This window comes from Larus michahellis, chromosome 3 (genome assembly GCF_964199755.1).
Source record: "Larus michahellis chromosome 3, bLarMic1.1, whole genome shotgun sequence".
Taxonomy (NCBI): domain Eukaryota; kingdom Metazoa; phylum Chordata; class Aves; order Charadriiformes; family Laridae; genus Larus; species Larus michahellis.
Window position 1 is genome coordinate 125,946,635 of NC_133898.1, and position 15,151 is coordinate 125,961,785.

A 15,151-nucleotide genomic window follows, 5' to 3' on the forward strand; every position below is an offset into this window, starting at 1 on the left:
CGAGGTACAGTTAACGTTTTGTATGCATGTGATTAGTGTGGAAAAAAATTAATGCAGTCCAGTATTATGATTTATGGACTGAATCTTTTGCCCACTGAACACTTGCCAAAATGAAAATCTTTCCTTCTCCCCCCCCCCCCCTCCTTTGGATATTAGAAACAGCTACTGTTTTTGTTGATCTTTTTAACTTCTGAATAGGCCTATTTCAAGTCATAGCAGCATGGGAGCTCAGATTAATAATATACTTATTCAGCCAGTGATACTGAGTGAAACCATTGCTAGTGTGAGTATGAAGGATAGGATTTCTTTAAATTATTTTCAGGTGCATTAATGCATTTCTGAAAGAAGAATATAGATATATTCGAAAATAAATTAAAGTTCTGTTTATCAATCGTGTTCCAGGTGTGTGTGTGTTTTAATACCAAGATTTTTTAGGGCGTCTCTCCTTTTGATAAATTCTGTTCTGTGCTCACTGTCAGTCCATCCGTCAGATGGTTAATGAGGATAAGAGCAAAGAAATTATGGTAAAATCTTGCCTTTCGAGCAATGCTTTTGAATTTAGAGGATAAGGTGTACTCCATGCTGTGAAGCATCCTTACTGTCCCACCTACTCTACAGCATCATCTTAGGCCAGAACCAAATATCCTCCGGTGAGGTGAAAGGAGCAGATCCCGTTGACTTCTCTTCTGCATTTGGGTTGGAGCTCCTTACCTTCCTTACCCCAGTAGTTTGATAAGCATCAGCTTACACAAGTTTGGTTTCTAATCTTGTACTGGTTTTAATATGATCTATTTGTATATAAACTAGCCCAATTTCCTGCACCTACTGAAGGTGAATCCAAGGCTGACGTGCTTTGTCTCTTACGAAGAGATTTTTGCTCTTTAAAGCCTAATTTGAGGAGTCTGGAGCCTTTAGAGACACTGTCATGGTTGAGGTGAGGACAGTTCCTTACTTCACAATCCTTCAGCCGCCTCTTACTGGTTTTTGTGGCGTTCGTTTCTCAATCCCATCTTTATCTCTTTCATGTCTGAATGGCCTGGTTTTTCCAGTTACTTTATTAATAGAGTCAAAACTCAATAAGTTTTTTCCTATTACTTTATTAACAAAGTCAGTGTTTCCTAGCAATTAATTTCCTTTCTCTCAAATGCAAAGAGAGTATGCCCAGAGAAGTTCTTCATGTGGGTCTGGTTTGTACTAATGATAAGTCAAGAACGGGTAGAGTTTCTTTCAAAAAAATACTTAGGTAAGCTGTTTAAAATTAATATTTGTTATTCTTAAAAATTGTGAGAGGGATCAGCCACCCTTCCACAGTTGCAGATAAAGTGCTATGGCAAGAATTTGGCATTTTTACATTGCCTGAGAGAATAATATGTTCAATTTCTGGGCTAATGCGGTGCAAGGAAAGCAAAAAAAAAAAAAAAAAGGGATGTAGCACTTTTTAAAAGCGGTCGTTTCAAATATAAAAAAAAAAAAAGCTTTTGAGATTTGTTAAAAGTCTTTCAGTCTTTTTGTAAAATTGTTATTCACTTCTTGGCTACCAAGAGCCGAGTGAGTGACACCTTTGAGAGTCCCAGCTTGTGTTTGAGTGCGTAGCTCGTATTTTGCTATGGACTGCCCTGCGAACTTATTTAAAACAAACTCTAGTGAATAAATGTTTTAACACAGAAACAGCCATCCTAATTTATCAATTTATTTTAGTTGCAGCAAGCAGCTGAAGTTTCTCAGCTGAGAGGAGCTCGAGTCATCTCTGCGGAAGATCTCCTGTTCTTAATGCGCAAAGATAAGGTACAGTAATGAAACAGTATTTTCTTACTTTACGTAGTAAGCTTCTTATCGTCTTTTAAGGTGTTTTCTTAACCTTTGTGAAAGGAGTCCATCATCATGAATAGCTCCATTTAAAAGTATAGCTGCTCTGCAATTGTATTGTATTGTGCACGGTACAATAACTGCATAACATTTTAATTAATCCTCATTTTTTCTATTAACTTCAATTATAAGCAGATTTTTCCACTAGCTTTAGAGTGGGTACTGTACCTTAGAGCGCAAACCAATTTCTTCATAACATTATAGATATCGATCCGTATGCTTTATATCCCTTTTATTAAAAATCAATCAGTCTAATTGCCTCCTAGTTATGCAGGCTGTAGATGTGACATTTGACAGTGCGATCATTGCATTTGTGTCATCTGGGCTGTCAGTAAATCCTGTCTTGATTTTTCCTTTATAATATTTCTGCGGTACTTTATCTCAATAAAATCTCCAAATTTGGAGATGATCTTGTTTTCTCTGGAGAATAGGCACAGCAGGTCAATAATTTTTTTTAAAAAAGAAAAGAATTCCATATGAAGATTAAATTAATTTTCTTTCTTCAAATTTCCAAATTATAAAAAAAATGTTATCAACTATTTTTATCAGCATTATTTATTCTTCCTTTATGTCCTTTTCCTCCTTAGTTCCCCCCTTTCTCTCTTCCCTTTTCTCCTGTCCCCTTTTCTCTCCCCTCTGTTTTTCTTTCCTCATTTGATAGGTGAAACCTCATGACCAAAACCATATCAAAATTAAAAAACACTAAAAACCAACTGCACCTTCGTTATCTGATACGATCCATAAGGCTCTACTGAAAACAGTGGTCAATATGGATGTCGAAGTTCATGAAAATGTGCATTTGTAGGTTTGAATTTCCAAACTAAGCAAACATTCTGGAGTGTCTCAAAGAAGCCGGATTTCTGAATTTCTGCTTTCTGAAAGCCAGACCGATTTCTGTCTCACAGCTGGCAAGCAAAGTACCAAGGAGCTCAAATAAATAATATTTAATGTGGGATTGCTACTGACCTTGCTGTACTTTCTATGTAGGGATTTTCTGCAGAATTAAACATTACGAACATTTTAAAAATGAAATTTTTACGTATGGTATTGCACATTTGCGTGTCTGTGTGTTACAAAGTTAGTCTAAATAAAAAAGAACTCTATATAATACTAATTAATATAAATGTATTTTTTTTTCTCGTAGAAGAAGCTTAGGAGGCTACTTAAATACATGTTTTTTCGAGACTACAAATCTAAAATTGTCAAAGGAATAGAAGAAGATGACCTCCTTGAAGGTAGAAAAAAGAAATTACTTAATTTGGGGGGGGCTTGATAATTTTCCACTGCGCTGAACAGCTCAAAGCAAAGTATGAAAGTCTTGCTTAATAGTTAAAGGTGCAAAAATATTGTCTTCGGAGTAGTTTGGTTTAAAATCTCTGCTTTTCCATTTGAAATATTCAAAAGTAAGTATTCGCCTCCACCATCCCAATGATCAGGAAGGCTGCTTAGTGTCAGAACTCTGCTGAAGCACGAAACCGGTGCTGATTAAGGGGCTAATTGATTTCAGCATGTCTAATTTCAATGCGGCAGCTACCGTGTGCAACTGAATGGACATTTGTTAAATTATTGTCAAAGAGTTTTGACGTGTTCAAAAAAACCACAACATGATCTGAAGTGACTGAATACTAATATATGATCTGGGCTTGTTTTCAGTGCAGTTTAACGTTTTATACTTTGAATCTGTAATTTAAAGAATGGGAAACATTTTTTTTTTCCCCATTCCAGGAGCAAGTGACAGATTTTATAACCAATAGACTAAAAGGAAAAGCTCTTCGAATTTAAAATATATTAACTTATGCCATATAATTTGCTGGAGTAAAGTTTTGTTGATTTATATTAATAAAAGAATTAGCATTTCCTTTCTAAAAAGTTAATGTAAAACTTATTATAACAAATCTAAACCTTGCCATACTTTTAAAACATCTCGCAATGTCCATACACGACTTTTTGTACTTAACTTACTTCCTTTCTCAGAGCCTTTTATTTATTTTTTTTCCCCTTACAATGAATTCCTTGTGTTTGGTTCCTGTGAGCATCCACATTGATGTTAGGTAAACATTGTACTTCTTGTTCGATCTGTGGATAAGTTTTTGTCAACTCATTTGAGATTTAATTTGCCTGTGGCGTTTTATTTTCACCACACGTGAACGTATTGTTTCACCCGAGCAGTCTGGCAGTATGAGTTCCTACCTGACAGCTTTGGGTTTTTTAATACTGAAGTCTGTATCACTGTTTAAAACAAATAAATTTGCATAAGCCATTTAGATGCTCAGGAAATGCTTCCAAAACGCAGTTCATCTGGGAGTTAAAGATCACATTTTCTGGCACGATTTAGTAATTAAAGCCATTAATTTTGTTTCATGAAGTTAAGGTCTTTATCACAGAATCACAGAATGACAGGAGTTGGAAGGCACCTCTGGAGATCATCTAGTCCAACCCCCTGCCAGAGCAGGGTCACCCACAGCAGGTGGCACAGGAACGCGTCCAGGCGGGTTTGGAATGTCTCCAGAGACGGAGACTCCCCCACCTCTCTGGGCAGCCTGTGCCAGGGCTCTGCCACCCTCAAAGGAAAGAAGTTCCTCCTCATGTTGAGGTGGAACTTCCTCTGTTCAAGTTTGTGCCCGTTACCTCTTGGTTTATAACTGCTATTCCTTTTTAGAACAACAGAGAGCACCTTGCCAGGGTTCTCTAGGCTTTACTGCAGAGCGATGATCCCCCCTGTAGTTTCTCCTACAGCTCTGTCCACGTCTTTCAGTGAGAAATAATGATACCTGAGCAGTAGACTAAGTTTCTCTAGATTACGAAAAAACACCAGGTTCTAGTAGAAAACACTAAAGGTGATTTTTTACTACAGTGCTACTACAGCACAGCAGTGACATCACCTTGGTCAGGTAGCATGACTGGTAGGAGGAGGACAGTAAGAACAGGCCTTTTCTGCATAGTGTGTCTGATTCCAAAACACGTCCCTCCTAGGGACATCAGTTGTTGTTTGGAGAAGCCAAATAACTTCAGTTTATTTCTCTTTGCTTCCTTCTGTGAAGACAAATTCAACAGTAATAACACTAACAAACGCCAGAAGCTTGCTCAAGACTTTCTCAACTCCATTGATCAGACTGGAGAGCTCTTAGCCATGTTTGAAGATGACGAGATTGATGATGTCAAGCAAGAGCGGATGGAGGTAATTCTTTTCTTTATTGATACGCAGCTCCAGCAGAGAAAACTGTGAAATATTTCGCACATCATGCTGGTCTGATGCCTTTTTCATGCTGCATCTTATATCGTCATTACATTTATTTTCCTTTTGCCCAGATGGTCTAACGGAATCCTATTTCCATATATTTCCTATCCCTCAAATGTTTCCCGATACCTAAGCACGCATGCTGAGAAGAAAGATTACAAAAGGGTAGTTATGGATCTTTCTGTCTGCCATGTATTTGTATTTCCTTCCTGTAGAAATCAGATTCTATTTATAAACATTTCGCATGCATTTTTCGCAATCTTTTTTTTTTTTCTCATTATTCCTCGCATTACAGAATTGTTTCAATAGCATTTGAGGACTCTTTTCATATAACACAGCTTACAGATAAAATTAAAATATTCTGTGCAAACATGCTTCAGTATATGCTCTTCTCTCTGCTTTCAAGTCCTATTTTCCAATCTATGTACTTATGAAAAATTATGTCCACGGTACAGAATGCAGTAGCATATCACTCTCAAAAAGCAAGCCTGAGATCAAGAGGCAGTAGAGCTGTGTTGGCATGGAAGTCTGTGGAACGATGGTTTTGATGCTAGTTGGTTTTGATACCAGTTTTACTCATTTTCACTGGGATTTAGCTACACTGGCACAAGATACCATATCATAGCAAGTCATAGGTCTTATATAAGATCAAGCACCTTATAGATCTCATAGAATCACAGAATAGTTTGGCTTGGAAGGGAGCTTAAAGATCATCTAGTTCCAACCCCCCTGCCCTGGGCAGGGACACCTCCCACCAGACCAGGCTGCTCCAAGCCCCGTCCAGCCTGGCCTTGAACGCCTCCGGGGATGGGGCAGCCACAGCTTCTCTGGGCAACCTGGGCCAGGGGCTCACCACCCTCAGAGAGAAAAATCTAATCTAAATCTACCCTCTTATTGACCCTATGTCCTCTCTATCGGTAGAGCATGTTGATTTTTTTTTTCTTGCATTATTTACTGTGAATCATTTATAAGATCCAAAGGCTGTATCCGTTCTCTCGCCTTGAAGGCAGGTGACATGGCTTGGCTTGGGTCCCTCTGGTTAAATTTTCTGTAGGTGGACAGGTCTACCCTGTCTTTTCGGTAGCCCTGTCCAGATCAAATATGGAGAACAGTTCATGGCCCCTCTTCATGCTCGGTTCCTCCTCATGTCTTGTGTGGGCAACTGGATGTCAAGGCCAAAATTGTGCCAGGAGCACGCTCACAATTCCACACGAATGTTTGGGCTAATTTCCATCATTTTTATTCAGTAGTTTAGTATATGTGGCTGTTGGAAACTTGCTATTTTTAGAGTGCTTTTTATACCCTTACGGTGGTAGAAGCTGGTTACGATGGTTTGATTTTCTTTTCTATGCTGAGGTGGCTGATGTGTTCAGTAATATTGGTGTATATAATATTTGACTATTAGGGCCTCATTTCGCTTTAAGGATTTCATGGAAAATTCTAAGAAATAACCTGATTTTTATCCTGCCCTAGTTGTAAGTCTCATTTTTTCTTCTTAATGGAGCCCCTTTTCAGAACTAGGACTTCCCCAGTCCTTTTCCCCCTTCCTTCTCCCCATTACAATTACTCAAAATCTAATCAAGAATCCCTTCGCTCTACGAAGTTGGCAAGGAAGAAGTCCCAATTCTCCCCAGCTGAAAATAAGTGCCGTGGAGCAGTCGTTCCCAATCGCTGTTTGTGTTTTGGAAACTGATGGTTTCTTTTCTTTTCTTTGCCTTCTTATTTATTTATGCAAAATGTTATGTTTTGCATAAAGGCAGGCAAATCCTTTGAGCTTGTACACAAAAAGATACATAACAGCACTGTTCTGAATGAAGGGATTATGTGCTTGACTTTACATTCTTTCTGTCCTTCCAGTATTATATTTTTTCAGTCTAAAAAACTCCACAAGTTACTAGAAGTATGAAGTTCCCCGTCCTAGGCAAGGACAAATCTGACTCTATGTCTGTCAAGGAATGTGTTCCTGTAATCAAATATTTATCCTTCATCTGACTACAAGTTTTGTTTTTTCTCACTAGACTATAATTCATGAACTCTGTGGGGGGGGGGGGGGGTATTTGTCTGTATATATATATATAAAGTAATTCTTCTCTATTGCTCTACTTTATTACATTTTGTGAACTCTTGATCTTTCTCCATGATAAAAAAAAAAGACAAAAATGAAGCTCTACTTTAGAATAGATCCAGGTACAAAGGCAGTACTGTGTATTTTCTTATTAGTTTTTAAAACTAATGACAAAACACAGAAGATTGGTTGAGACACGCTATTCAAAATGTTTAACATATTTTTTGGCTTTGTTTTGTTTGGGCCTTTGTTGTCACTTTGCGGTGGGTGTAAAGGAATCAAAGATAGTAGGAAATGTGATCCATTCCTAAAGGAAGAGTTGTTAGTGGATGGGCTGGTCTCGTGTATCACGTTTTCTTTGTGCAGTAGATTGTTTAATCCATGGTAAGTTTTGGAGGAAATCCAATAGACACTTTAGAAATTCTAACAGCGTTCTTTAAGGAATTAGTGGACTTAAATCATGAACTGGGATCTAAAGGCAGTGTTCCTTTTAGGTATCAATTACCCCCGAAATGTGTGGTTATCTTGGTTTGGACAACTGTAAGTGATTTCAGTTCCACTTTGCCTTGGGCCAAAATCATGCTAAGTTGTCCAGAGCAGATGATAAACATATATTTCTGATGTCATTATGGGCTAAACAGGATATGATTGTTTAGCGGTATGGTTTCAGTTATGATACAAAAAGCAAATATTGTTTATACTCATTTCTTTTAAAACATTTTATAAAATTAGAGCTAAGACTTCATCGCTTGCTGTTGAGGTCTATTCCGTATTTGTCCCACGGAGGAGTAAGCAAAGCTCCGAGCCACTTTCAAACATCACTAAAGGAGACCAAACAATTCTACACATTTGACTGAAAAATGCCCGCTAACGCTGTTATATTAAAAAGAGAGGACATTCTTCTGGGATTGTGTGTGGAACTTATTGATGTGTCCTGGGGTTTTAATTTGAAGCAAAGGGACCATCTCTAGAACAGTAATAATAACAATGTGCAAAGGAAAGTGGAATGCTCTTAAAATACAGAACAAATCTAAGAACAAAATTCATGTTACTATGTTATAATACATGATTCTGTTACCGATACTTTGTGATCATGACTTATTATAATAAAAGCTTCAATAATAGCAATGGATAGTGGCAAACCAGCTGCCTGTATTGGCAGAATCAAAACAAAATAAAAACTGGAATAACAGCCCTGTCTCACTCCATAACAGTTAGTATTTTGCCCTCCTAAGACAGCAGTAAAAGAGCAGTGAAACGCTGCTCCTCACAGTAAGAACCATTATAGATGGAATAAACTATTCTTGTTCGTGGATGTAATTCAACTGTGCACGTGAAGGAGAGCTCTCCGCATCACAGTTGCTGTCTTCATAACAGGTGATGGTCTCTTGAGAATAAAATCTAGCTGTGATTTACCTAACACCCCTTTTTTATTGAACAGGTTAGGCTCTGGAATAACCAGAGCTGGTGGTGCTCGGGAATTCAATTCCCCTTCTATTGCCTGTTGTGTGACAGAATCCACAATTCGCAATTCTGCTTTCTTGTGTCTCTTAGAAATCGTTTAGAGGGGAGGGTTGGGATTTCTGTGGGATATGGCTGAACCCGTGTGGGAAGAAGGTGCGTACTCATATAAAATCTTGGCATTTTTCCTTATTTTGCGGTTTAGGTACAGATGTAGTTTTGGGTGTTTGTGTCCTTACGTTGCTACCCTGAACCTCTCAGGTGACGTGTCCACAGTGAAACCAGCTGCAGGTTTCAAAATCACAGGCTGTGATTTTGTGAACGGTGACAGCGTTCTGTTGTGGTGAATGGTAACAGTTATGTGAATGGTAACAGTTCTGCTAAATTTTCCTATCAGAACCACTGTCAAATTTACCATGCCTTGTTATTAAGATCAAGTACAGCTATGTTAAAACTAAGTCAACATCATTGTGAAGCTGGCTTCTGTCTCATTCTGTCAATGCCTATTTTTTATCATTTGTTTTATAGTTCCACCTCCCCCACCAGGAAAAAGTCTTCCCATCAGGAATCTGAACTGACGTACAAAGGAATGCGCAGAGCATCGCGCTGTGAATGCTCCGTTTCACTTTTGTTCCCGTAGGATTAAGAGCAACACCATTCATCTGTCACTCTGACTGCTAATTTAGGAATATATTTCCAACATTCAGATGTTCTATGGCAATCGTTCAGTTGCAGTAGCTACCGTAATGCTTTCATAGTACATTGCAAATTTGAATAAACAGTGGAGGGAAAATAACTTCCCTAGAAGAATACACTACCTTGAAGACAGGCTAGATGCCAGCAAAATGTTAAACCGAAGTTACATCCCTACAGAAAGGGATTGGCAGAAGCTTGTTGTTCTTTAAGGTGTATTGTCCTATGAATTACATTAGGTATTGAAAAACTGCAGATACCTATTTTTATTCTAGGAAGTCCATTGTGGATGTGATTTTTCCTGTGCTGTTCATCGGGATGCTTCTGTACAGAGCTCACAATGGGCCCTCTGCCAAATGCCGTAGATTGCAATAAAGCGTAGGTGTGTTGGGAATACGCCCTTTGTTCACATGAGGTTAAATTACTCCCATTTAATTTTGTCCGTGTTCAGATACAATTAATTTGTGTCCGTCAAACACACCTAAACACACCTAGATGCACCCTGGGGTACAAGGAATCGTGTTCTGGAAGTCCACTCTTCAATCATAGAAATAAGGTAGACCTGGCATGCAGTATGAAAATAGTGACCAAGAAGATTCCTTCCTACTGGAATATGATCATCAACTCTTGAGTGGTCACACTTTGACCTGAGCCAGGCAGCGTTGTCGAAAAAATCCTAGGCCTGGTTTGGGAGGCAGCCTGAGCCGGGAGCTCTCTCCATGGCATGGTTTGGATGTGGCCGCTCTCTTTGGGAGGTTTGGAGTGCAGGAGCACGGACACAGGTTGCTCCATGTTGACTGCCCATGGAGCTAGGGCACGGACCTGGTATTTTTTGGTTGAGACAGCTGAAATTTTGTGAAATAATTCAGAAGAAAACTCTATGAGCTCTTCTGTTCAGGGAGGATCCAAAAGATGGTGTTGAAGTGCTTAAATTCATGGTACTAATTTGGAAAGGATGAACAAAGAAAATGAGCAGGAAATGATTTAGAAAGAGCTCTGAGTCCTTTTAGTACTACTGTGCTCATTTCGCTGGTGAAAATTATGCCAGTGTGAGTGCTGTGTGGGGTCATTACTCTTTAGGGAGTGTCTGCTCATGCAGGGTGTATCTATAACAAACGGGAATTTGATTTAAAGCCCATATGGAAAGCTTAGTGCTGTCGTACAGACAACACGTACTTAATAAAAACTGCATGCCAGAAGACAAACGAGGAATTTTTATGTTACTAAGCATCAGGGCATTGTTTCTCAGAGCACATCTTTTTTTTTTGCTATATAATTTTTATGATAAACTTATTTTTCTGCAGAAAGGGTCATTTTTAACTTCCTTAGTGATTTCAGATTCTTGTTGATAGAAGATGTATTTTGGCACAGAACCTTTGCATTTAGTTGACCGGTGACTTCTGTTATCTCACAATATTGCGCCCAAATCTGATGTATTACATTTTAGAAGCACAGTTTATAAGCGCTAACGCTTCTTCGATTTTAACAGCTACGCCCTATGAAAGAATGCATCTTGGGGTAAGATTTGGCTACAGATGAAAATGTTTAAATTTGTTTTGGGTTTTTGCATGTGAGCTAAGTGTCTCATCTCCCACTGTAATTACTGGAGACCCGGGCAGTATAAATAGCGGAGTTTAGAGAACTGAGCAGCTGATCAAATGTTTGTATCTTCTTTGCAGGGAGCGACACAGCTCTGTAGGCTCCTCTGGGTGTATTTATCTTGCAGGGAATTTCTCGGTGTTGTCAGCGACCATTCTGCTTCTCTCCTGGCTGTATGTGGAGAGTGGAGGCTGAAAGACTAGGACAGAAAGTATTAGAAGCGGAGGAGGCTTGAGTTCGGGGGAACTGGTAAAGGGGTGGAGTGTATGTGCCTACAAGTACGTACGGTTCAGGCTCATTTGAGAATAAGAGTCTAATGGGAGTGTTGCATTTTTGTGCTGTCTTTAAGAAATACTCTCACAGATCTATCATGTGTTTGTCTTGTGCTGGTCCACATACAGAATTTCTAGTATTATATCATTTACACCAGCAACTCAGGTTATAGCCTCAAATTTTAAGACACTGAGTTTTGAACAAAGGGAGTGGAAAATAAATTTCCTTGTTCTTTACTCAATATTGTCAAATGTGGGCAAAGGGATCCCAGTGATGTGACACAGAAGGACAAGCTATAGCATTAAAAACCATATGTCTTCCCATGCGTTCTTGTATGGACAGAATAATTGCAACCTTAAGTGTAAACCAGTATCAACCTCATCTGTGTGTCCAGGCCAAATAAGGGGAAGTTGTCTTGGATTTGAAAAAGGACTTGCAATGGCCAAGTAAGGTACTCAAACAGGAGTAGGAAAGTTTCTGCCCAAGGACACTGTATTCCCAGAACAGTGATAAAAAAACCCAGGATCTCCTCCTCCCGCCCCCTTAAGCTGCTTTGAGAGCTCGGAGTGTTGCTACCACAAGTTGGGCTGAACTTCACTGAACTGGACCTGCCGAAAAAGTTTAAACATTCCAGTAACTTAGGCCAGCTTCTGTACTCAGAAATGAGAGAGAACCAATCCAGGGGGAAGTTCGTGTCTTAGATCAGAGAGGAAGATGCTTTTTCTTTGTTTTTTTCCTTTTCCAAAACCAAATATTTAAGTCACATTTGAGTGTAATTCATCAGATGTTGGGAAAAGTACTTCTGGTGCCTCCGGGGTGGTTCTTTTTGGAGACTGAAGTTCTGTGTATGCAGGACCTTGATGATAAGAACAAAAGAGTGTAGTGGTGATCTCTAATAGACTATGAGGTCAACACCAGCTCCCTATATACTGACTACTTCTTTTGATATACACAGATGCAAAGATTAAAAAGAACGTAGATGGAATGTCAGCCAAGAAAAAACCCTTTATTCTGTAGGCGATATTTTTTCAATATTGCGAAACCTACCTTACCAAAGTTAAGAATCCAAATATAGAGGGAATTAACTTCACTGCATCGCTCCAATGTTTCCAGATGAGTGCAAAGATAGCACCGCTAGTAGCGTCTCAACCGTAAATTAGCTGTCTGGGCATCAAAGTGTTCGTAACCATTATTCGGTATAAAAACAAGCCTGCTGGTATGAATGGTTTCTCTGATTACACATTGCTTGGGAATGTTTGGGACACTGCGAAAACACTATTTCTCTTGGGTAATGGTTGAGTTGGTTAAAGGTAAATAGAAAATAAACAGAAACAGTTTTTCATTATTACCTACACGTCTGTAAATATTGTGTTATTCTCATCAGAATGGGAAAAAGCTATCAAGTGGAAAAGATTTCTTCTTAGAGCCAGTAATATCAACAGACTTTTTAGGCTGCTACAAATCTAAGATTATTAGGGTTTTCTCACATCGGGGTTGATTGCTATGGTTACATTAATTGTGTGGGTCCTCAGTCCTAGTAAAATATTGTTGGTTTTAGAGCATTTTAGTGAGCGTTGCTCATACTGCAAATTTAGGCGGTTTTGCTGGGAGGAGAAGGTGTTATTTGCTTTTCTGTCTTTCAGTTCTTTGAGTATTTTTTTGCTACTGTTTTTTTCTGAGGAAGAGGAAGATTCTGGGCTGTTGTAATTTTGACACGCAAATGACTGTGTTTTAACTTAGCTTTTGGAAGGAAACTTTATATGTGTATAATTTATATCTATGATTAAATGTAGACGCACATACATATAAACAGTATTTCCGTGGAGCATTTGATTAGGAGCCAAATGTAAGACTAATGAAACATTCTCCTTCTAAGTGTATTTTAATATTGTGATTATTTCTGATCTTGTGTTTAACATGTTTGTTGCTTAGATAAACTAGGGACCAGGTATTGGTACTCACAACACGGTTATAGTTTATGTAAACTTTGGAGAATTGGGAACGAGGAATGATGCTGAAATCTGACAAAGGTCCCATTGGTAGTAGGTTATTGAAATTGCTGTCGTTCTTTAAAATAATTAAACAAATCCGCGCTGATAATGAATTGTGTTTCTGAGGTTGTGTAGGGATGTGATAATGCAAATCCTTTCTATAAGACAGGATGTAATTTAGATGCGTTGTGGGGGGGAAAGTTATTTTTTCATGTCTTTGAACCTTTGTGTAGCAAATTACTAATCTTTTAAGCTCCATTAGCCTAATACTTAAGTCCTTTCTTAATAAAGAAAAAAACCCCAATTTATTTCTTAGGCTAAGAGGTTAACCAGGCCTATCCTGTGAACAGTTTTAACATCTGAAGCTTTCCTGAAAGAATTAGTCACTTGCATAAAACCATTTTTGAGAGTGTTTTGCACGGGGTTCACAAAACTCAAAAGAAAAATCCATGGAGTTGTCCCACAAATGAAAATTACATAAACATTTCAAACACAGCACTGCTCTATGACATTCCCACTCCTCACCTGTTGCAAGGAAGAGATTTTCTGATGCTATTGTGAAGAGTGAGACAGAAACCTCAGCGCAGAGACCCCGTCCGTGAAGCAGAAAGCTTCCCAACCACCCGCTTCTCTCGCTCCCACCTGCAAAGCTCCGTGGTGCAGGAGCACCTTGGGGCATCAGCCACTCTTTGACCAAGCTTCAATGTGCGCTCCTGAATTCCTCTCTCCTTCCATGGAAGGATTCATATCACAAAAAGTTTTATCTTCTAAAAACGTGAAGACAATAGAGGAAGGTTCCTCTATTGGAACAGGCATTTAGAACAGAGATTTAACAGGCAAGGTCCTGGATTAAACAGATGGGTGAGAACATTCACGAACCACCATTAAGGAAAGGGTTTTTTCCTGCTTTATCCGTAGGATAGGATATCCTGCTTTATCCGCAGGATTGAGATGCGTGCCTCTCAATCTAAGGCAGTGCGAACTTAATTTACCTGAAGGTTCATTAATCTGCTATTTCTAGACACGACAGGTAGAGCAGAGAAGCCACTTTTTTTCCTCTCCTTACTCTGTATATTCGCTAAGGGAATAACAATGCCTTTCTCAGTATTAGACTCCAGCCAGGAACCAAAACCTAGTTTTAATCATGCTCATGGGTCAGCCCTGCAAACACCTTCTACAAAATTACTAAGAATCCCTTTCTTTTCAATGGGCTTCTGCCCTGCGGTAGCAGAGCGAGCAAGCTGTGTGTCCTCACAGCCTCTCCATCCACAGCCCGTAGCGTACAGACCTGATAGAGGAGCACTGAAAGGCATTTTCAGGCTGCACTCCGGCTAAATATAACCAAAATGAGCTCAGATCTATTGAACGGGGGGAAAAATAAAATCTATTGAAGGCTGTTGAATACAAAAACGTTGCATTTGGTTAAGGCAGTGCCTGAGACACACATCACTGGGCGCTGTATGACTATTCAGGAAAATAGTTATTATAAGCTTGTCTTGTAGTTATACTATTCCCTAAGCCTTTATGGCTAGCTACTGTTGGTGCCTGGGCTAACTGGGGATTTGTTCTGTCTCTCCTTACGTATATTTGATCTTTGCTTTTCTCCTTTTGTTCTGGGTTTGGGGTTTCGTTTTCCCTTTTTCCTTCTGACCACAGGATTAGCCGGGACTAGTGCAATTTTTCTCCTCGGGAGTAAAGAAGTCATTTTGCAAGCTTCTGGTCCTTATTGCCCCTGGTAGCTGATTGAATTCAGATAAGATTTTGTGAACATCTGTCACAGGCACTTAAACAAAAAAATCGAGGATCGCTTGATTCACTCAGTAGTCACTATCTAGGTATCACCATCCTCCTTTGAGTATGTTCCAGTCTAAAAGCCAGCACGTCACAAGATTTGATTACATATTACCCAGTTGCTAAGTACAAGTGTTGTCATTTTTCGTTCCCATTTGCAAAGCCACCAGGGAC

General features: G+C 39.1%; 1 protein-coding gene across 1 annotated transcript in view; it reads left to right on the top strand.

Moving 5' to 3' along the window:
* The window catches only part of SUPT3H (SPT3 homolog, SAGA and STAGA complex component), a 292,661-nt gene that overhangs the window by 198,558 nt on the left and 78,952 nt on the right, over positions 1-15,151 (top strand). Inside the window, 3 exon segments of the mRNA XM_074582049.1 lie at positions 1,699-1,785; positions 3,011-3,101; positions 4,908-5,044. Of these exon segments, the coding sequence (XP_074438150.1) occupies positions 1,699-1,785; positions 3,011-3,101; positions 4,908-5,044 (315 nt within the window).